The sequence below is a fragment of the Esox lucius genome, chromosome 15 (genome assembly GCF_011004845.1).
Source record: "Esox lucius isolate fEsoLuc1 chromosome 15, fEsoLuc1.pri, whole genome shotgun sequence".
NCBI lineage: Eukaryota > Metazoa > Chordata > Actinopteri > Esociformes > Esocidae > Esox > Esox lucius.
Window position 1 is genome coordinate 17025365 of NC_047583.1, and position 24313 is coordinate 17049677.

Here is a 24313-nt window from a genome sequence, read left to right on the forward strand (position 1 = left end):
GAAGATAACCTTTAATCATATCAGTATCATATGGTGGAGCTGCCTTTCTTTCAACCTGCTTTCTCAGCAAACATTCTCCAGAGTTTGTGGAACGCCACCCTGCCCATAAGCAAAGTGATGGTGAAGTTGCGTCTGTACCACTCCCTATCAAAGATACAAATATATTGTCATTAATAGGATAGAACTAATCAAATTCACACTACACACTTTGGCATGCTTCAGGGGATACTAGTTGAACATACTGTACACAATAATTGAGATCCTAAAATTAAGGTACTATATTATTGAGATTTGTTCATGAACTGCTAGTTCATTCATCAATAAAAAGATTCAGCACCTGGTTTTTAAACTGTAATAGCTTCCAAACTTACTTATTGTAATTGTTATGCCTAATGCAGTTTTCATCCAGGAAATGTTTGTAAAAGACTGCCATTTCTTCGCTATGTAAAGTCCTTTTTCTTCCTGAGATAAAAAACAGAAACAACAAACATCAAGATTCAAGCCACCCTCCCCAATCTGTTAGATATCCTTCAACAGCTCACCTTTCTCATCTTTCTCAGTCATTCCTTTCTCCTTCAGTTGTGAGAGGATGAAGGCTTCCTTTGACTAAATAAGAAAAAAATACATAACCTTTGAACACATTACAGGAAAATAAGTAACACACAAACTACTCTCCTGAATCTTCTATAACAAGCTACTCCTGAAACTTTGAGAACCTCAGTGCTGTGCTGTCCTCTGGTGGTCTAAATGTGTTGAGTACTATAAACCAGGCACAACCCCATTTCCAAAACTTTTGGGAGACTGCGTAAAATGTAAATAAAAACAGAATGCAATAATGTGCAAATCATTTAAACCCTATATTCAATAGAAAATAGTACAAAGACATCAAATTTGGAAACATTATATTGTTTCTTAAAAAATATAACTTATTACTGAATTTGATGCCAGCAACATGTTTCAAAAGTTGTGACAGAGGCAACAAAAGACTGGAAAAGTTGGGTAATGCTAAAAAACTATACCTGGTGGAATATCATACAACTAATTTGGTCAATTGGCAACAGGTCAGTAACATGATTGGGTATTAAAAGATCATTCCAGAGAGGATGTGGAGGGGTTCACCACTCTGTGAAAAATGAAATGACTGCATAAAGTTTCTCAACGTAGAATTCCAAAGAGTTTGGGGATCTCAACATCTACAGTACATAATATCATTAAAAAATTCAGAGAATCCAGAGAAATCTCTGTATGCAAGGGACAAGGCCAAAAAACAGTATTGGTTATCGGTGATCGTCGGGTCCTCGGGCGGAACTGCATTAAAAACAGACATTATTCTGTAGTGAAAATCACTGCATGGGCTCAGGAACACTTCTGAAAACCAGTCTGTGAACACAGTACATTGCTGCATCCACAAATTCAATATAAAACTCCACCATGCAAAGAAGAAACCATATAAAAACAAGATTCAGAAATGCCGCCACCTTCTCTGGGCCCGAGCTCATTTAAGATGAACTGAGGCGAAGTGGAAAACTGTCCTGCCGTCTGACAAATCAAAATGTGACATTATTTTGGGGAATCGTGGATGGAAAAAGAGGGACGACCCAGCTTGTTATCAGTGCAGTCCAAAAGCCAGCATCTGTGATGATACCCCAGACTGTTGAGAAGCTACAATCATATATCAAGCAAGAATGGCAATACATTTCACTTTCAAAACTATGGCAAAAGAAGTGATGCAACACAGTGGTAAACATGCACCTGTCCCAACAATTTTTGAAAAGTGTTGCTGGCATCAAATTAAAAAAGGGCATATTTTTTTTAGAAACAATAACATTTCTCAGTTTCAACAATTGATTTGTTGTCTTTCTACTATTTTCAATAATATAGGAATACAGGATTTGCACATCATGGCATTCTAGTTTTGTTTGCATTTTACGCAGCGTCACAACTTTTTTGGAAACAGGGTTGTAGTTTGGGTACTTGATGCTGACTGGTTGAAAGCTTTATTATATAAAACCTCATAAACAGTTGGTTTGAAGGCTAAATGGCAAAAAGCCATGGTTTATAAAACAGGTATGACAAATCACATTTCTTACTAGTCAAATTGTGTTTGTAATCAGTATATATTGGCAATAAAATACCTTTAAAAGCTTTTGCTACAGTGGGGAGAACAAGTATTTGATACACTGCCGATTTTGCAGGTTTTCCCACTTACAAAGCATACAGAAGTCTGTCATTTTTAACATAGGTACTCTTCAACTGTGAGTGACGGAATCTAAAACAAAAATCCAGAAAATCACACTGTATGATTTTTAATTAATGACATAAGTATTTGATACCTAAGAAAAGCAGAATTTAATATTTGGTACAGAAACCTTTGTTTGCAATTACAGAGATCATACGTTTCCTGTAGTTCTTGACCAGGTTTGCACACACTGCAGCAGGGATTTTGGCCCACTCCTCGATACAGACCTTCTCCAGATCCTTCAGGTTTCGGGGCTGTCGCTGGGCAATACAGACTTTTAGCTCCATCCAAAGATTTTCTATTGGGTTCAGGTCTGGAGACTGGCTAGGCCACTCCAGGACCTTGAGATGCTTCTTACGGAGCCACTCCTTAGTTGCCCTGTCTGTGTGTTTCGGGTCGTTGTCATGCTGGAAGACCCAGCCACGACCCATCTTCAATGCTCTTACTGAGGGAAGGTTGTTGGCCAAGAACTGCCCCATCCATCCTCCACTCAATACGGTGCAGTCGTCCTGTCCCCTTTGCAGAAAAGCATCCCCAAAGAATGATGTTTCCACCTCCAAGCTTCCCGGTTGGGATGGTGTTCTTGGGGTTGTACTCATCCTTCTTCTTCCTCCAAACAAGGCGAGTGGAGTTTAGACCAAGAAGCTCTATTTTTGTCTCATCAGACCACATGACCTTCTCCCATTCCTCCTCTGGATCATCCAGATGGTCATTGGCAAACTTCAGATGGGTCTGGACATGCGCTGACTTGAGCAGGGGGACCTTGCGTGCGCTGCAGGATTTTAATCCAATGACGGCGTAGTGTGTTACTAATGGTTTTCTTTGAGACTGTGGTCCCAGCTCTCTTCAGGTCATTGACCAGGTCCTGCCGTGTAGTTCGGGGCTGATCCCTCACCTTCCTCATGATCATTGATGCCCCACAAGCTGAGATCTTGCATGGAGCCCCAGACCGAGGGAGAATGACCATCATCTTGAAATTCTTCCATTTTCTAATAATGCGCCAACAGTAGTTGCCTTCTCACCAAGCTGTTTGCCTATTGTCCTATAGCCCATCCCAGCCTTGTGCAGGTCTACAATTTTATCCCTGATATCCTTACACAGCTCTCTGGTCTTGGCCATTGTTGAGAGGTTGGAGTCTGTTTGATTGAGTGTGTGGACAGGTGTCTTTTATACAGGTAACAAGCTAAAACGGGTGCAGTTAATACAGGTAATGAGTGGAGAACAGGAGGGCCTCTTAAAGAAAAACTAACAGGCCTGTGAGAGCCGGAATTTTTACTGGTTGGTAGGTGATCAAATACTTATGTCATGCAATAAAATGCAAATTAATTATTTAAAAATCATAGTGTGATTTTCTGGATTTTTACAGACCTCTACATGCTTTTTAAGTAGGAAAACCTGCAAAATCGGCAGCGTATCAAATACTTGTTCCCCCCACTGTATATGGACAATATGTCAAAGAGCTAAGGACTGTAACCAGGCCTGGGGAAATCATTTAGCCATTGCATATTGGCTATAAGCCATAGCCCTGCATTCCTTATTGTTTAAATATACCACAACTTGTCAGGCCTTGCTATAACCTCATCCAAAATCCAAATTTACTAATGCATTTCCACTAACCTGTTCCTACTTAAAGGCCTTTCATAAAGGAAATAATGAGGCATATGCTAACCAGAGGCTGATGAAATTATGCAAATCAATCAAGAAACACCAAGAAATGAGTATGATCAACACAGTTGAGGTATGTTGTACTTCATGTGTTAGTGCACCGCCCAGTGTGTCTCTGACTTAAATCAATATACAAGATGCAGACCTTGTTGAAGGTGATATTTTGATTAGTCCAAAATGCATGGTTCCAATCTTCCGTCTCTTGCCTCAAGATTCTAAGCTGCTTCTCCAATTCAGTCTCATTTTCAGGGATTTGGTATATGATTGGCCGCAGGTTTGACAGTCTGTGCGGGGGGCCAATCCAATCATGTTTAGAATCAGCAGGTGGGACGAACGGTGATCTCTGTGTAACAAGCAAAGAAAATCGAACAATATTATTATGTTACTTCCATAAACAAATAGTATATAGCAAAGTGGATCACACCTAGACTGTGAACCAATGTCTCTTATCAATTCCACAGTTAAAAAGCAGCCAATTTCAATTGAGGGGAATTGGTTAATAGTAAACATTATAAACCATGTGCTTTGAATCCTGATTCGTTGATAGCTGAGGTATACATCCATACATTCCATGATGTGTCATGCCTACAATAATTATTTTAGCTGTGTTTTATGCCATAATCATACACAGCAGAGTCATTGAGAGATTCTACTGTACAGATTCCCTATTTTTCCAAAAGTAATTCTCTGGCATAACCACTGAGCTGTGGTCACTCAAAGGTGCCCAATCATGCCAACATCACTCATTCAACTGCTGCTAATAACAAAGGAATGTTGACAAGATTGAATTACTTCATTGTAAAGCACATCTTTCTCCTGGAAATCTTTTCATGACACTTACCGTTAGGTCCGGAAATATTTTGACACTGCCAAGATATCCTAATTTTGGCTCTGTACGCTACCACAATGGATTTTAAATGAAACAACTGAGATGCAATTCAAGTGATGACTTTCAGCTTTAATTTAAGGGGTTGAACAAAAATATCCTAAGAAACATTTAGGAACTGCAATTTTTTTATACACAGTCCCCTTATTTCAGGGGCTCAAAAGTAATTGGATAAATTAACACAATCATGAATAAAAATTCATTCATATTCAAATAAAGTTCATTTTTAATACTTAGTCGAGAATCCTTTGCAGGCAATGACTGCTTGAAGTCTGGAACGCATGGACATATCCTCCTTTGTGATGCTTTGACAGGCCTTTACTGCAGCGGTCTTCAGTTGTTTTTTGTTTGTGGGTTTTTCTGCCTTAAGTTGTCTTCAGCAAGTGAAATGCATGCTCGATCGGGTTGAGATCAGGTGATTGACTCAGCCATTGAAGAATATTCCACTTCTTTGCCTTAAAAAAACCCCATGGTTGCTTTTGCAGTATGTTTTAGGTCATTGTCCATCTGTAAAGTGAAGCGCCGTCCATTCAACTGAATTTGGCTGAATCTGACCAGACAATATATCCCTATACACTTCAGAATTCATCTGGCTGCTTCTGTCTCATCAGTAAACACCAGTGACTCAGTACCATTGGAAGCCATGCATGCCCATGCCATCACACTGCCTCCACCGTGTTTTACAGATGATGTGGTATGCTTCGGATCATGAGCTGTTTCAAGCTTTCTCCATACTTTTTTCTTCCCATCATTCCGGTACAGGTTGATCTTCATTTCATCTGTCTAAAGAATGCTATTCCAGAACTGGGCTGGGCTTTTTTAGATGTTTTTTTGGCAAAGTCGATTCTGGCCTTCCTATTCTTGAGGCTTATGAATGGTTTACACCTCATGGTGAACCCTCTGTATTTCATCTTGTTAAGTCTTCTCTTTATGGTAGACTTGGATAATGATATGCCTGCCTCCTGGAGAGTGTCCTTCACTTGGCTGGATGTTGTGAAGCTGCTTTTCCTTTACCATGGAAAGGATCCCACGATCATCCACCACTGTTCTGTTGTGTGGATGTCCAGGCCTTTTTGTGTTACAGAGCTCACCAGTGCATTCTTTGAAAAAGAGGGGGCTACATAATAAAGAGGTGTAATTCCTAAACTTCTTCCACTTTGGATGTGAATACCCTCAAATTAAAGCTGAAAGACTGCACTTTAAGCTCATATTTATTATTTAACTGTAACTTGAATATATTTTGGTAAACAGCCAAAATAACAAAACTTGTGTCAGTGTCCAAATATTTCCAGACCTAACTGTATATCAGCAATTACAAACCCTCCTGAGCTACCTAGCTGTGGCTAATAACGTAACCGGTAAAACTAATAATAATGTTAGATAGAAGCTACCAACTTGTTAACACAAAATATTTAAATAACTAATTGGAAAGTTCCTTCCTCCAGCGTCTACAATGGGAATAGCAGGAGCAAACTATTTACATCTAGACAGCCTCAGGAGCTAAATACATAACTATCTAGCTATAACATTTGGTTTGTAATAACCCTTTTTATAGCCTACCTTGCTTAAGATATTTGACACCTTAAAAATTTAGCTAACATTATACAACATATGGTTTGGAATTCCCATTTTTATAACCTATCCGGCCCATGGTATAATTATAACCAAGCAAAACAATGGGGTTAGGGTTATGGCCATATTTCTCCTTCAGGTAAAAATAGCAAGGTAACTACCTAGTAATGAGCTGCCTATACATCTCTGCCTTGGACAGGTACACAAAAAGCATTTTTTCGCTTGGTTATAATTATACCATGGGCCGGATAGGTTATAAAAATAGGAATTCCAAAGCATATGTGGTATAACGTTAGCAACATTTCCAAGGTGTCATATATCAATGTCGCAGCCTTTGTAATCCTCCATTGCTTGAAAACAATATATCAGTCTGTAGAGCTTTATCTACATTATTGGAAATACTACACAATCGTCAAAATACAAATCAATCAGGAAGATACCAAATGTATGAGCGTGGGTTTGCCAACATTAAACTAGTTTTAAAGTACTGCATTTTCAAATAAAATCGAGTGCGGCAACTGTTAGAACCACCTCTTGCATTTAGCAATTAGTTGCTGGTTTAGCTAATGCATTCTTCATAACACTGTCTTACTTACTAAACACAGATCATTGCTGCACAAAACTAATAGATGCAGTCTGGGATGTTTGAAATCTACAAAATGTTTTTAACCTTGAAATTTGGGCTGGGTGTGTTGTATGTTGTTTATATGTAAAGAAATATTTATACGTGGAATCTTCATAATACCTCAGTTAACACTGTAATTTGGAAAGCAAGTGGTTTTGAAGTGGCACACATAGGCACATGCATGGCATCATAGTACACCATTTTTGGGGACCATTTAAGGGACTAAATAGTGCAACTTTTACAACCAGTGACCAAAAATGTCGGATTACATATTTAGCTACTTGTAAAGTGTTGCAACTATGATATGCTTACCCAAGAACGTCACATTATTTAGTAATTATTTTAGTCTGTGTTAAGCATGGACATAATGATACTAAAGATGGAGCCACACAATTGTGATGTCACAGAATCAGACCAAATTTAATGCAAACATGCATTATATAAAATATTTTGGGAGTGGGAGGTTAAATAAAACAATCCAGCCTACTCTTAAATGTCAAAAGGTATATCAGAAGTTTGTGGAATTAAAATGGACCTATACATTTTTCAATTACTAAACCCCTGTTTCTAAAAAGATGTTGGGATTCTGCGTAAAATGCTAATTAAAACAGAATGCAATGTGCAAATCATTTAATCCTTATATTTAATTGAAAATAGTAGGAAGACAACAAATAAAATCTTAAAACAGAGAAATATTATTATTTAGAAAAATACACACTCATTTTGAATTTGATGCCAGCAACACGTTTCAAGTTGGGACAGGGGCATGTGTATAACTGTATTGCATCTCTTCTTTTAACACTAAGCGTTTGGGAACTGAGGAGACCAATTGCTGTAGTTCTGAGAGTGAAATGTTTTCCATTCTTGCTTGATATAGGATTTCAGCTGCTCAAAAGTTTGGCGTCTTCATTGTCATATTTTCTGTTTCATAATGCGCCACATGTTTTCAATAGTGGACAGGTTTGGACTGCGGTCAGGACAGTTTAGCACCCAGACTCTATTACTACGGAGCCATTCTGTTGTAATATGTGCAGGATGAGGTTTGGCATTGTCTTGCTGAAATAAGCAAGGCCTTCCCTGAACAAGACGTTGTCTGGATGGCAGCACATGTTGCTCCAAAACCTGTATGTATTGTTCAGAATTAATGGTGCCTCCACAGATGTGCAAGTCATCCATGCCATGTGCTCTAATGCACCCCCATACCATCACAGACGTTGGCTTTGGAACTGTTCACTGATAACAAGTTGGATGGTCCCTTTCCTTTTTAAATCATGTCAAATTTTGATTTGTCAGACCACAGGACAGTTTTCCACTTCACCTCATTCCATCTTATGAGCTTGGGCCCAGGGAACACAGCAGCAATCTTGTTTATATCTGGTTTCTTCTTTTCATGGTAGAGTTTTAATTTGCATTTTTTGTTGCAGCGATGTAGTGTTCACAGATAATGGTTTATGGAAGTGTTCCTGAGTCCATGCAATGATTTCCACTACAAAATCAAGTCCGTTTTTAATGCTGTGCCGCCTGAGGGTCCCAAGATCACAGCCGTCCAATACTGGTTTTCTGCCTTGTCCCTTGAATACAGAGATTTCTCTGGATTCTCTGAAATATTTTATGATATTATGTACTGTAGATGTTGAGATCCCCAAACCCTTTGCAATTTTACGTTGAGAAACATTCACAAATTGATGCACTATTTGCCAGTGACTGCAAGTTTCATCTTTAAGAGTGGTGAACCCCCTCCTATCTTTACTTCTAAAAGACTCATCCTCCCTGAGATGCTATTTTTATACCAATCATGTTACTGACCTGTTGCCAATTGACCTAAATAGTTGTGAGATGTTTCCCTACGTTCTTTTTTTGTATTACATTTTCCAGTTTTTGTTGCCTGTCTCAGCTTTTTTGAAACGTGTTGTTGGCATCAAATTCAAAGTGGGCATCTATTTTTCGAGGAATAATAAAAAATTTCACTATCAACTTTTGATATTGTCTTAGAACTATTTTCTATTGAATTTGTGATTCAAATGACTTGCACGTCTTTGCATTGTTTTTATTTCCATTTTACATAGCGGCCCACTTTCTGGAAACGGGGTTGAATACTTTGAAAAACCAAACAATTCTTCAGTGAAAATAAATTAATGCAATCGAATTCGAAATACACTCGGACCAAGTTCGCTAAGCTTAAGTCAAATAACAATTGATTGAGCCCAAATGTCAAAACTGAAACACGTTACTGTACAGCAGTCTTCCACGCACCTTAAATGAATGATCTCGCTTGTTTGGTTGATTTGAACAGCATCGGCGGACGTTCTCTGATATGCACCGCATATCATGGCATAGTGACTTCCGGAGAAAGTATACTGTCGTTTTCAGAGTCATTTGGGGTGCTCTTCTAAACTGTATTTACAGCATGGTTGACCTCTGCACGTATGTAAATCGAGGTAAATGGTATGTGGTCCATGTATCAAAAAGCATCGTAAACTGTAGAGGTTGTGTGAGCTATCTTGCAACCCTATCACGTGACGGGAAACTATGATTTACTTCCTGGATCCATAAGTTGGACGACTAATATCTAACACCATTTTAACGCTGATTTCCGATTATACGTTTCTAATTCTAACTCTTCGTTTGCAGCAGTGCAACCGCGTTTGCATTGTCTCCATTTGTACATAATTAAATGCCAGACAGGCCTTTTACTACTCATATACATGGTCATTACCATCTCTCTTCTTGGCGCATCTGTCACGCCGTGGGTATTTCTACCCTTGTGAAAAACATCTAGTACTGTAGCCACTACTAGCCAGAGGGTTGTAATGTGGTAATGTTAAGCGTTGTATCAATCTCTTCACTACTATGGCTGTACGTTGGTTATGCAGGTAAGATTGAGGGCATTTAATTAGCATGTATCGATATATTTATACACTAAAGCGTACTCACTGTAAAAACGAAGCTCTTAAAAATGTATTCTTTAGTTCGGATATCTAAAACGTTGTTAGCTAGTTGACATACAAATGTGTTGCTATTAAAGGCCTTTCGTTTTTCTTGCGCCTACAGAAAAAAAATCTGTCTTAATGTTATTTTTATTGCACTTTGGCTTACATTATATTTTCAGTAAGTAAAATTGCTGACATGGGAAAGGTGACTACGCGGGCAGTCCCTTGTTGAACAGCATCTGGGGCCCAGTTTGAATTCTAAAAAAAGTAGCTAACTGGCTACATCGTTCCTTACACTTCACTGTGTCATACACATTTCAAAATTACCTAACAGGTGAAAGCCATCTGGGAGCCTATAAGTCACAGGTGTCAAACCGGTTCCACAAAGGGCCGAGTGTCTGCAGGTTTTTGGTTTTTCCTATAAATTGGTTCCTAGTTCATACCTACACAACCAGGTGAGGGTAGAAACTAACCAATCAGTGACCTAATTAACCAATCAAGTACAAGGAGAGAGCAAAAACCTGCAGACACTCGGCCCTCCGTGGAACCGGTTTGACACCTCTGCTATAAGTCTTCAACAATTATCGTGACAACAATTTCATTTAAATATCATTAACATAATATGCAAATACAGTTGTCAACGTAAGACGCAACACTTGCGCGCGCAGCTCTTTGGCTAGACCCCTTTGACCTGGGAGTATAAATTAATTGTCAATGTTGTTTACCTGGTAACTAACATGGCGTTCCCGGTCGAAAAACTTAGTACTGGTGATAGCAACGAGACAATGTAACTATTATCTAATGTTTTACCCAATGTCAACATTTATTGTTTATGGAGCTGGAAGGAAATACAAAACCAGACTTCCAATGTCACTGCTTATTCCACTGCAATATTGAGGAAGACGTTGTCTTTGGACCTTAGTAGAAGCGGAAAAGTTTACTAAAATATGGAAACAACACATTCATATTAATAACACTATCGTAATTGAAAAAGTGTTTTGTCCGGATTGATCAAGGCAACGTCCAGATATAAATATGGTATTTAGAACGAACAAGAGTGCCATGTAGAATATGCCGTGAAAAACAGTTTTGCACGTTTTACCTCAGAAGAGTCAACGATCAGGAAGTAGATCCCCTCAAGTTGTTTTGCCTCAATTAGGATGAAGAACCAGGGTTGCAATGATGCAGCTGAAATGTAATGCCTTACACCACTAAGTCACTCAAGCCATTTTGTCAATAATAAATAAATATTTTCTTATTCAGACAGGGACACTTGTCTTATGTATTCAGTCAGTTTGCTTTCAATCAACAGGATGTATCAACTGGTCGGTTTCACAAAATTACCTTACCCAATTATCAGATGTTCTGGGGTTGTCTAAAATTTGACTGTTTCACAAGGGTAGACATCAGGAGTAGGCCTTATTAACCTTACTAGGTCTCTTATTGGATTGTTTTCCTCGTCTGCTTACCTTAAGTCCATCCACACGTCCTCTGCCATTTTCTAAAGATTTTCAAAGGAAATTGTTTGCCTGCTGCACAGGGCAGCGGAATTTAATATTCCTAGCTCAAATTGCTTACTTAGTTGAACATGTACAATTACATGGGTCACAGTGGTCTAAATCACTATATTTTTCTTTTTGATCTACTGGTGAAAGATTGCAGTTTCAGTTATTTTCCATCAGTTACTACTTGGTCTATAATTGGCAGGCTAACTGTTCATAATGTTGACATTTTGTGCAATTTAAATTTTGGCCTTTATGTAATAACACTGCATGTTAAAGGTGAGATGTATATTTGCTTTGGGACTTTTGATATACCTTTTTGATAAAAGCTTTACGTTTCACCCAACGTTGAAGTCTGCATAGTGGTGAAACATCCTCTAGATGGGGCTATAGGGTGATTTTGAGAGTAGCTTCAACCCAGTGTCCCTCGCGCTCTTTGGCTGTTCTGAGGACATTTTTACTTCTGGGTCTGAGTTGTTTATCTAGTTGTCCATTTCCCCCTTTTTTTTTTACCTGAATCAAAACATGTCTGTGACCGATTTCAAATATTTCAAGCTGCTCTTACCACTTGGGATAAATTCTTTCTCCTGTGGTTTGAAAAACAATCTATTGACTACCCCTACAGCATATGCAAGTTAAATCATGTTATCTACATTGCTAGAGTCTGCGTTGCTTTTGAGGCCCTCCAAAAACTGCGTTGCGTAGAAGCCCTGCCCATTTTATGACAAAACAACCCTGGCTCCGTTCGCATTAAGTATATCTGAAATTTAACAGAAAATACCTGGCAGAGAACAACCTGTGGTATACATTTTGCTTAATATTCTGACTTGTACGCATATGTAAGATTTTTATTGTACTCCTTGCATAAACAACCAGAGGATATTTGCAGGGAATGTTTTAATCCCATGTTTCAGATTTTTTTCTTAGATTATTTCAAGTGCCTGAGATGTTCCCCTTTAAACTTTTTAATCAGTCTGTATATCAGTTTGCATTTTATTATCATTTATATGCATTTATATTATTATTTATTATTTTTGTATCAGAATTTGCTAATATTATCTGGTCTCTAGGTAAAGTAAGGAGAGGAGGGCATAAGTTGTCATTGTTTTAAATTCACTCTTGTGCACTGTGTAGAATCCAGGCTCTAATGTGTACTTTGAATGTTCTCATTAATATAAGCCCAAAACTAATCTGTTCATGCGCAGTCAGGCAGTCTTTTAGGTTCTAAATCCTCTTCATGGTTCTGGAACTTGGCCTGCAATTCAGTGTTACATTTATGGAAAAGTAATCTGTGACATAGCATTTTTAGTTGATGCCAATTCGCTGTCAGAGATGCCAAGTCTAAAGATAAAGTGCTTGACATATCCCATGTAAACATAATATATTTAACTAATAATAGATTACAGAACAGCCGGACTGCCTTACTCCAGCGCAAATGCGAACAAAATCCCGTTGCACAATCAAGGGTAGCTTAGTTTATATTATGCCCCTGAACAAACCCAAGGCTGTGTTCAGTACGTTTTTATATTTCTTTAACTTGAAACGAAACAGTGCCAAACTGAATGATCAGATAAAGAACAGTTTTGAGTTGGCTTACCCTGCCCTTTAAACACGTCACTGGTAGTTTCTAACCTCGCAGTGCACCGAACAGAAGCAAAACAAACCTCCGTCTGTTTAAGAAAGTAAACGAATTTTGTCGGGAAAGGAGTCGTTCAAAGTGTTCTGCAACGTTGAAAGCGTTTACGCTAACTGAACCCACCTCCGGAATTGGTGCGTGGGAGGGTCGACACCGCAGTGCTTTGAAGCAAAACAAACCTCCGCCTGTTTAAGAAAGTACACGAATTTTGTCGGGAAAGGAGTCGTTCAAAGTGTTCTGCAACGTTGAAAGCGTTTACGCTAACTGAACCCACCTCCGGAATTGGTGCGTGGGAGGGGCGACACCGCAGTGCTTTGCGGTGGTACTGTGTATTTTACCGGTCTGAAAGAATCAGACATTGAAAACAAAATAGCGATATAGCTAACTTAAGAGAGAAGGGGTGTCCACTTGGATTGAAGTGTTTATGAACATATTTGGCTAGCTGATGGAAAAGGACATCTTTAGAAATGTGCGCAAATGTTTTTGGCGCTTTGAAAAGGTATGTGCTCTGGGAAGGAGGTGAGGCGTTGCTGGCGTTTGCTACATTGAAACCGCAAACAAACCCAACAACTGACCGATTGGAAATGCGTTTTTGAGACAAGGATTGCACGGAAAACATGTAAAGTGGCGATATTTCATCGCATTCATTGCCGTGACGGGATTGCGTGCACTGCTACGTAATATCCCCATTTTGTTGGGTAATCAGTATTAAATGATTCGACAGGCTGCTTACGATGACTTAGGCCTACTATAGTTACGTGCTGTATTTTGGGTTGCTGCGGTTGAAGAACGCGTATTGCACAATGGTTCAAGATTAACGTACCCTGTTAATACATTTTAGACCATCAGGTGTTATCTATTATAATGTATTAATCCAGTTGACAGCCCATAGAAGACCACGTTTTCTGTTCTTTATGATCAGGTTCTGTCAGACATTTTTTATTTAATTTGTAAGCTGTTATTCACAGGTAGCCTTTCCACATTATGGTCAGAAAGGGGGCACTCGCCGAGGGTATTCTGATTGGGAGCATTCTCCAGTAACCTCATTTACATGAATGAAAGGTACGTTCGCACAAATAATTTGTACTTGCGTACGCCACTTTTCCGCAAAGGTTGGTTTTTATCAATTTATTTAGACAGAAGTGCATATTTTCACTTCTAGTGGTTGATTCATTTAACTATTTCAAGAAAATGTTATTTCAGCCAAAGATGTACTGGAGTTTATAATAGTGAATAAAAGAAACATGAAAAACGAATAAAACCGTCGAATTTGCCGTTTGAGATAGCATAGTAAAACACTGTTTTGCTTATACAGGCTGAATTCATAATACTCAAATTGATGGTGGCCACTACTAGGTATTAGAGTGATCTAAAACTATCGGTGTGGTATAATATATTTCCCATACATGGCGTGCTCATTAACGGCGCATTTGTCCATGTGTACTGTAAAGTATAGGCCTACATTAAGATAATGTTTGCCAGTCAGAAATCTTTAAACAACACAACTTGGCTAGCTACAGGCAAATTGATAATCATGTGAAATGTATTTTTTTTTTTAGCAAAGTACATGGGGAAATGCTGTAGCTACTAGGGTCACTGTAGCATCCTGCCTAACGTTTACAAGGGTGAATTTATGCAATGACACGAATTATTTCTCTTTTAACGAACGACACTGGAATATTAGTCCAGGTTGGGTAGTGCGAGTATCTAAACCCGATAGGCGGGCTTGCAAGAAGGACTTATTCTTAAGCATTCGGAACAATTTTGAAGAAATAACTTAAAACATTTAGTCGAGATGTCTGTTCTGGTTATGCATTCTAGTAATATAGTAAACTTACAAATGGCCCCTTTAAGTATGGTTTGACGACGATGAGTTGAAACGCAAAATAGGCTACAGGCTAAATGTCGAGTTCTTTACTGTACTTCATTGACTCTGAAGATAAACAAGGTTATTGTCAAGGGAAAGCTATTCGTGAAATTAATGTACAGCCTTGGAAAAACCACTGCATCTTTTTCAATTTGCTGTGGTCTCTTAATGTTAACCATTCTGTTCGTCACTCAAAACCTTACTTTCCAACTTTTTTGGAAAAGAAAGAAAAAGATGCAGTGGTCTCAAATTTTTCCAGAGCTGTATGCTACCCTTATAAAACTACATGTGCGCAAATAGCCGAATTTTATGACATGGTGGTAATTATCTTTTCTTACCTCAACACAGTTTATCTTAAATATTCCGTCTGCATTTTCGTTATAAATGCAGACGGAATATTTATATAAATAAGGCATTACCATTAGGCCAACATAAATCTTAAAGTGAGGACATTTTGTTCGGTGAGGTACAGTACCTTTTTAAGGACGGTCTTACGTTCTCTGCAGAAAGTATATACATTATGGTTGTTTTGTACTTCAATTGTAAGACTTTGGGGACTTGTTGACCCTGCATTTGTCTAAGTTGAGTGGTGTTCATTAGACATCCAAGGACATTTGCTGCAGTTTTAGCTAGCACTAAGCTTGATTAGCCTAGTTGTAATACTAGTGTTATCTTTCAAACGTTAAATTCTTTTAGAACACGCCTCCCTAATAATGTAACAAAAATTGAATTGTTTAAACCTTTTGTAGATTTTTGTCATTTGATGAAATTACTGTACAAGGGCCGCTAGTTTAAGCTTGTTTTTATTTTTGTTGGAGTTTAGAAGACTGCAGGGCTTAGTCAAGATTACATAACGGAAACCAGAGCACATTGAAAACATTGAATTGAAAAGCGTAATTCTAATAAGCTTTTTTCAAAGGTTGCGTAGTTTGTCATATTTTTTGAATGACTGACTTCTATTGATGAAGGCTGTGTGCTTGTTTGCATTGCAGCTTGTTCGGGAAGCCCTTTGATGGTGGAAAGAGGATGGACCATGGGAGCCAGCAGCAGCAACAACAACAGCAGCAGCAACACCCAGCCATGATGCGTCTCTATGAGGTCCAGCGAGAGGTCCAGTCCCTGGGCCCTCAGGTGTGCACCTTCAGTGGGCTGAAGAACGAGCGGGAGTACCGGAGGCTGGAGCGTGAGCTGACCCGGTTGCTCCTGGAGGTGGACCAGGTAGACACGGAGGGCAGGGCAGACCTACAGGGTGCGCGTAAAAGAGCAGCCCAGGAGGTGGAGGGACTGCTGCGCTACCTAGAGGAGAACGCCACCCACCCATCCCGTCTGGCTATCGAGGAACTGAGCCGGGAGGCCCAGAGATTGGTGGAGCAGGGTGTGGTGGAGCCACAGCGTGCCGGGGGGACAGCAGAGATCAGCGACGAACTGGTGGATGCTGTGCAGGAGCTCATACTGAAGCTCACCCAGGTGAAAACCGGAGGGAGGGTGCCTCTCCGCAAGGCTCGCTACCGGGCCCTGACACGACTGTGTGCTGTGCAGGACGTAATCGAGGGACGCACACGCCAGCAGACCCTTCCCCTCCCCCTGTCAGAAGATACACACGCAGCCGTGCAGAAGATCAACCAGATAATGGTGCAGGTGAGCGGGGCACGCAGCCAGCTGGTGGCCCTGCTGATGGGGCTCAGCGGAAGGGATAGTTGTGCCCATCTGTCCCGCGTGCTCACCGAGCTACTGGTGGAGCTGGACGCCCTGGACGTGTCGGGGAACGCGGCAGTCAGGAACTACCGCAAGCAGGTGGTGGAGGAGATCAACGGGCTGCTCAAACACCTGGACCTGGAGGGAGAGGGAGACGACACGCGCAGGTACACCGCTTCACCACACTGAAAGAAAATGGTGTCAGTGCTTTCAGGTACAACTTGGCTTAGGAATATGATGTTGTACACACCTTTCTTCAGGTACGACTTGGCGCAAAATGACTCCATACGTCAGATTGAGGCGGTGCGGGGTCGTGTGTGCCAGCTGCGCGGCGAGGTCCTGCGACATTGTGGAGTGGGTGACCTCTTCAGGCCCAAACCTGAGCTGCAGAGTCTACTCACCCATCTGGACCAGGTAGACACAGCCCGTAACCCCTGTATCCGTGAGGCACGCCGGAGAGCTGTGCTGGAGGTCCAGGCTGTCATCACCTTCCTGGACCTCCGCGAGGCCCTGATCTGCCGCCAGCCCTGCCAGAATGAGCCCCAACAACACAGGGCGGTGTGGATGGTCCTGGGCAGCCTTTCAGACCTCCAGGCCCAGGTACTCTGCTTCGAGGGCAAGCGGGCTGACAAGAACTACATTTTGCTGGAGGAGCTTCTGACAAAACAGCTGCTGGCTCTGGATGCGGTTGACCCTCAGGGTGATGAGATGACCAAGGTGGCCCGCAAGCAGGCAGTCAAGTTTGCTCAGAACATCCTCAGCTATTTAGACATGAAGACCGATGAATGGGAATACTGATATAGCAGGAGTATAAGTAGGTCAACTATTAAATTGTATGCACAATGGTGCATCATCACTAAGAGTTGGGGGTGTGTAAATATTGACTAAATCCCAGAATGCACTGCAGCAGCGCTTTTTGTCTCTTTGTTGTCATTGTCGCTGGCCTGTGGGAATAAAAAATCCCAACCTGATAACTTTCTTTTTGTGAAACACACTTTTGAAGAATAGTGTTACAACAAATTGTGCTTTTGAAAGTTTACAGAGCATCTTTTTGGAAAATGTCTGTATGTGTGAGTTTTGATCAGTGTTGTTGTCTGGTGTGTGTGTGGTTGTAAAGTCTGTGGCGAAAAGCACTAAAGCCTGTTGTGGTGGTCAGAGTAGTTAACATCCAGTCATATAGTCAGTTTTTTTCTAAAGCTGGAGTGGAACTAGAGTAATTGAAATTCAGTGGTATCCATGTTGAACTTATTTACTTTGGAGGTCAGTTGTAAATGAACCCATCCAAATGATGTCTGGAAAATCTTTATTTACGGAGATACAGAGTATACATCAGCACTGTGACATATCTTCCTTTGTTCATGTTGCCTCTCCATTGCTCTGTCGCTTTTCCTGGTAATGCTTTAATCTGTCCTTCTGCTTCAAACTCCCATGTACCTGGTTGTACCCAGCTGGTGCTGACAGCAGTTCAGATAAAGGAACATGAGAGAAGCTTTGCCCAATGTCTTACAGTTATGAGGTGGAAGATGGGTCTGGAACTAAGATTTAAACTGCCTGTGTAAAACTTCATTAACTTGGAGGGTTAGTTAAGAGGCCTTGTAAAGATTTATGTTTTGTCTTATTTGTAGCTATATGTTGATTGTGACTTGATTGCAAGGCTGTATCCTGTCCCTATTGAATTGAGTGAAGAGGAAATTGTGAGCATGGTTTTCGTCTCTGTCGATTTCTGTTATCTGTGTCACAGAGCCCTGTGGTCGCTGATTTGGCATCTATTATTATAGCTGGTGAAAATGATCACAGTGGACAGACAGGTCAGTATAAAACTTCTGTAGAGCTGCGGCTCAGGTAGGTAGGGAGCTATTCACAAACAAAAACAATAGCCCATTTCTGTGCCTTCCTTTTTACCTTTCCCTGCTGATGTTTATATCTGAAATAGATCAACCCCAAGCATACTCCAGACAGAAATTAGGAGGGACTGGCTATTTCCCTTTACAAACAATTAGGAATGCACAAAAACTAGAAAACAACACTAGATGTGAGATTTAGGAGCACCTATACTTATATTGCTGTTTTAAATTTGCACTTTTTACTCATTCTCAGTATTTCAGCTCTGACTTTTATAAACCGCATGGCATGGATGGCTGGCTGATAGTCCTAAGAGCATGAACAGTCCTAACATCTCCCAGAGAATGCCCATACTCATTTAACCCTTCTGCTGCTGTAGAAAAACATGGCAAGTGAAATTCAACTTCAGTCATGGGTCGTCAGGCTGAACATTTTGATTTAATTAGACCATGTTCAGTGTTGGCCTTGTAATGGTGTTCACAGCAAACCCTAATGTGCTCTCAAACCAACCAATAATGCTCTAAATGGAATGTCCGTCTTCTATGTTTCTGTCAATTTGACCATTCCTTGTTTATAACCATAACAACACAAAATCGTATTCTTTTCTAAGCATATCCATCTTGGTGAAATACCCAACATATGTTATCTTACTCTGTCCCTGTTTCTTGCTTTATCCATGCATTCTTTGGTGTTGGATGGGAAGTCTTGTATAAAGGTTATCCGCAGGTCATTGGTCAGCCAAACCCCTAGTATAAGGCCAGACCAGAGGCTAAATGCCACCCACTCATATTCTTCTCATACCAAACATTAAGCCATGTTCACATACCATTAGGTGTGCTTATCAATCACTCCTAACATTGTGAGCATGGTTGCTCACAACATATAGCAAAAATAGAAAATCTTAATGCGATGTGTTGTATTAGCTATGTAGGCTATGCATTAATTGCATCCAGTGTTTGAAAGCTAATGCATAATGTATGCTGATCTGTCTGACCATGACTGGTTTTGGGTGAGTAAACAAATTACATGAAACATTGTAGGGGTAGAATGTAGAATTTTGGCAATGAAGAATGTTATGTTTATTAAAATCTTCCAAGTACCAAAGCTGATTTATTTAAAAGACACTTTAGGTTCCTTCCACTGTTTGAAAATGGCAGGCATGTGTCTTTGGGGTTCAGTATTAAATGTTTTAATTTACAATGTTTCTCCAGTCGCCTTCAATTTAAGTTGATTGTGAAAGGCAATGCTGTGTTTCTCATTCAAGATGCGCTTGTACAAAAGCACACTGAGGTTGAAATGATGATAAATGCTTCTATAATAGGTTTGTTGAACTTTTTAATTCCAACCCCAAAATAAAGAGGGTATGTCCCAGATGTAGTTGTGTATATAACTTATTTGTATTTATATTTATAACTTTTTTTTTTTCATACCTGGATATTGCTTTTCCAATGACACTAGAAATGGGTAGACGTAAAAGGTCTGTTAACCTTTAACTAGTAATACAATATTTAAAGTTTTCCATTGGAAGTAGTGTATCCTGCTAGATTTGTACCTCCGATGTACTTTGTATATGATGTGGGCTACAGATTTCAAAGACAATAAAGCCCGAATTATCACCCATGTAATGTATGCTCTTATATGGTCACATTCTATCTTTTTATAGGATAGCCTAGCTTTCCATAAGGACCGACCACGAGGCAACAGTAAACATGTTCCTACCATAATGGTGCTATGGTGGACAGTGTGAGATGGATTTTGGATGTGGTAAGATACTTTTTAAAAAGTGTTTAAAAAAAAAAGGGTTTTGGCCATATGAATATTCATTTAAACTTTATTTTTCCATAACATTTTAAAGGGTGGCAAATCCATCATAGAAGACCTTTTAGGGGTCTGCTGCATTTGATCAAACTGAATGAGAGGTGTGACCTTGCAAGAATTTAATAGTTTCCCACAGTCTGGCCAATCAGTGAAAGTTTGTTGTTGCTGTATCTATGGAAATATCCGTTATTCATCCAAGGGTCATTCACCACAGCATCACAGTTCAGTTCATCACCTGCAGTAAAATATCAGTGCAGTCTAATACAGTTTTAGTTAGTTCTGCCAGACAAGCCCTTTGAGAGTTCATGCCAGCTAGAGCACTGGTTAATGTCATGGGTAAGTGTTTTATCTTTCCACTGTAACTGCAGCGAGCTCTGCTCATAGGACAAAACTGTTCTCACATACGGTCACTAGAGAGTGCCAAATAACAGGCAGTGCAGACGCCTGTCTTAAACCCAAATATACCTCTCTTTCCTCCACTCCACCCTCAGCCCTCCATTTGTGATTCTTTCCTTTGGACAATTGTCCCAAAGATGAAAATGATCAAGGATGTAGGGGCTAATTAGACCTTCCAGTGGCCCCTCCAGCACATGTGCAATGGACTCCCATATATAGCACTTTGATATTTTTATGTTTGTGCGAAATAACACAAAATAAGTGTTGTCTCTTACCATGGAAAAACAAGTAGGAAAGTAATGATGTACAGTACAGGCATGACAAGGTGACACTGTGAACAAGGGAAGCCAGTGTAGGAGCAGTTTTGTTCTCAAACATATATTTCTGTCTTAAACGTCTAGTATCATAACCAGCAAGTATGGCAGCAACAAGATCTACTAAACAAATACACCCCTGATGCAGATATAAATGGTCAGAATATTGTAGCGAGCTTGAAAGGTCACTTCTCACCCCTCCATATGGGACCTATTTGGATCTGTGGGTAGTGCACCTGGTTGTAGAGCTGACAGTCATGGGTTTCAGACCCTCCCTGCCAAACGCTACAGTATGATTAACTGAATCAGTGTGGCATGTTCATATATATGTTTAGTCAGACCCTGGGCATCTGAGCACAGAGCTCTGTGGTTGTGGCTTCACCATTTGTGTATGTTTCTATAATATGAATGTTGGCAATGTGGCCAATGCCAAACATGTATCTGATGGCTTTGGTTTTCTGTGCATTTTTATATGATACATTATTGAGCAAATAAATATATCGAAATTGTGTGGAGGGCATCGTGCCCACAACTAGTTATTGCCCACTATATGGTTGCTAATTAGCAAGCTAGATTCAGTCATGAAATAGTACAGCCTGGAAAGTTGTCTTTTTTACATTTGGACACGTTTGAGCTAATTTCCAACAACATTAATTAAAGTAACCCAATTAAACAAATCACTCCAAAACAGTGTAACAATGAATTCAATTTAAATGAACAGAAATGCAATTTCCTAATGCAGAAAAAGTTAGAACACCCCTATGTTTTCTGTCACATCAATGGCTAAAATTGAAACTAGGCCTTGAATTTGAAACTTATTTGGCTTTGGTCTTAAACGTAAGGTTGTGTGGTAACACATCATGCCAAGATCAAAATACCTATTTGATGTAAATGACTGGGAGGGATTTCAAAGCCATTTCTAAGCAATTTTCCACTGTCTTCATAGAAGTCTCTAAGAACCCTAGGATAATATCTACAGGCCTCTCTTGCTACAATGTTGAAGTGTGTGTCAACTGTTAGAAAAGACTGCACAAACTTGGCCTACATGGAAGGTCAGGAAGGAAGAAGCCTTTGCTCTCAAAAACAATTGACACGCCAGATACTTGGGTGTTGTCTACTGGAACAATGTGCTCTGGACAGATGAGTCAAAGGTGCAGTTGTTTGGCTGCAATCCTAGAGGCTGTTTGGTGAAAACCTAACACTACCTTTGAACACAAATCTCATACCTACCATAAAGCAGGGTGGCTTTGGCATTATGGTTTGGGGCTGGTTTACTGCCTCAGAGCCTGGAGTCAAACATTCATATTCCATATTGTACAAAGAAATTATTGAGGAGAATGTGCGGGTGTTTTTAAAAAGCAGAAGCTAACTCAAGTATCTTGCAACAGGATAATGATCCAAAACACACTTAGAAACATCATAAAATTTTTATTCAATTGCTTTACAAATGTAATTCAAGTAATATGAATTACGATACATTTCATTTTCTATTATTATTAAGTAGGTTATGGTGAGTTTTGTGCTCCAGCCCACTCCAACTAAACATGTGACTTCAGGATGACAAATTTTTTTTCACTGTGAGAAATCATGTGGGATATGATTAAACCACCAGTAAAGTGACAGTTGACCAGGAAAGAGAGAGAGAGAGAGAGAGAGAGAGAGTGTGAGTGAGTGTGAGTGAGTGTGAGTGAGTGTGAGTGAGTGTGAGTGAGTGTGAGTGAGTGTGAGTGAGTGTGAGTGAGTGTGAGTGAGTGAGTGAGTGTGAGTGTGTGAGTGAGTGAGTGAGTGAGTGAGTGAGTGAGTGTGTGTGTGTGTGTGTGTGTGTGTGTGTGTGTGTGTGTGTGTGTGTGTGTGTGTGTGTGTGTGTGTGTGTGTGAGAGAGAGAGAGAGAGTAAGAGAGCAGGACAGACAGTCAGAAAGTCACTAGAGAACAGATTCTGCTCTAATTAAAGGGAAATGTAAGAAACCTACCCCGCAGCCCGACAGTCAGACACTCTCGGAAGCAACTGTGACTGCGGACGTCTGTTTCAACCTGGTTCAACTCACTGATCAAGACCAACTCCCGACAGAGCTACAGTGCACATCAGTGACGGTAGTAGTGTTGGCTGGTTGCCGCAGCAACAGGAATTAGTCCTCAATGGGAGCTGGCACTTGCTTGCACTATGAATGTTCTGTTCTTCCCTGACCTACGCCTTATTCCATTGAACAAGAGAGGCTGGAATTAGTTACTAACACATAACTGTGTTCTGAGTCAATGGAGTGGAGCGATAACTAAACAGTGTGCAGACTAAACTCCTCCGTGGCTCTACACAGCTTGTTGGTTCTACTGCGTGTTCTGTAAACAGAGCCCCCTTTCTTCAACAAGTCTAAAATCAAGTAATTCACTCTTAGTTGACTTAAAAACCATGCTCAGAGCTGAGCAACACCATCATTCTTATTTCTACGTGCCACACCTATTTACACTACATCTGCTATTTCAGGAGTGTCTGGGTGTAGAGATTGGCTCTCTGATTCATGCTCTCTAGGGGGCACTCACTCATTGTGGAGTCTTTGTGACGGCCAGGCAAGGGTAAACCCTTTCACCTTGAACAGACTTTAGAATGGAGAAACAAAGTACAACACATTCTGCCGGACTGTCATTGCCCACCATGTGTCTTGGAGTATTAAGAGGAAAGTGACATTTTGTTCTCTGTAAAAAATTAAATGCTGAAATCTAGTAGAAAAATTGAATCCCACACCCCAGCCTCACTACTAACCCATGCTAGACAAATAGTTGTTCTATTCTTAGCATCTGCTACTGTGTCTCTGTGTGGAATCAGAGATTCTCTCTGGGTTTCCTTTTTCTGGGAATAGCACAAGTTCCGATGTGACTACATTAATGTCTACGTAGCTGTCTCAGATGAGTGTGTAACAACATAGGCTACTTCCCTAACTGTATGAAGAACTGTTCATAACAGCTACGTGCAGTTTGACAGGTGGACCTTCAAACTTAACCACTGGTATACTTCCTCATAAGAGCAGTAACAAGGGAGGAGCTGTCTGGAAAAGGCCTTATTATAACTGCTGGTAAAATTCCACCAACAACAAACTGTGTCATATCAATAGATTTTATGACACCCTGTAGATGTGGTTAGGTGAGGATAAGGTGTGACTGTATAGAGGGCAAAAAACAGATACTTTTTCTTGCTCCAAGGTCCCTGTGCAAAAAAAGCTTTTTGAGCCACTAAAATGTGCAGTTTATCATGAAACATAATTCCCCATTGCACATTTTTGTATTTATCCTTAGGTGTCTGAAATGGTGACTGAAATGTTGGAGAGTATGAGAT

The 24313-nt window shown here is 40.1% G+C and overlaps 2 protein-coding genes across 10 annotated transcripts; one reads left to right on the forward strand and one right to left on the reverse strand.

Moving 5' to 3' along the window:
- On the reverse strand, window positions 1-9497 carry apopt1 (apoptogenic 1, mitochondrial). The gene is given in 5 exon segments (NM_001304220.1): window positions 1-144; window positions 372-462; window positions 543-606; window positions 4050-4247; window positions 9241-9497. Coding segments are annotated over 5 exon segments (570 nt in total). The 5' UTR covers window positions 9364-9497; the 3' UTR covers window positions 1-50.
- Window positions 9498-9772: 275 nt separating this feature from the next.
- Window positions 9773-20084, forward strand: bag5 (BCL2 associated athanogene 5). 9 transcript variants are annotated; one of them, XM_010878775.4, is made up of 4 exons: window positions 9792-9860; window positions 14024-14117; window positions 15915-16784; window positions 16878-20084. In XM_010878775.4, the coding sequence occupies exons 2-4, from the start codon at window positions 14107-14109 to the stop codon at window positions 17413-17415; spliced, it is 1419 nt and encodes a 472-aa protein (XP_010877077.1). In that variant the 5' UTR covers window positions 9792-9860; window positions 14024-14106; the 3' UTR covers window positions 17416-20084. The 9 variants fall into 9 exon arrangements, with proteins under 9 accessions (XP_010877075.1, XP_010877077.1, XP_010877081.1 ...); XM_010878778.4 differs by lacking the exon at window positions 9792-9860 and adding an exon at window positions 13202-13340; XM_010878774.3 differs by lacking the exon at window positions 9792-9860 and adding an exon at window positions 13348-13554.
- Window positions 20085-24313: the final 4229 nt, after the last annotated feature.

Excerpts from the sequence above, each read along its gene's own strand:
- bag5 (XM_010878772.3), top strand. The coding sequence starts at position 13,523 with ATGTGCGCAAATGTTTTTGGCGCTTTGAAAAG. Across the intron at positions 13,555-15,914 it reads GTTTTTGGCGCTTTGAAAAG|CTTGTTCGGGAAGCCCTTTG; the intron begins GTATGTGCTCTG and ends TTTGCATTGCAG. Across the intron at positions 16,785-16,877 it reads GAGGGAGACGACACGCGCAG|GTACGACTTGGCGCAAAATG; the intron begins GTACACCGCTTC and ends ACCTTTCTTCAG.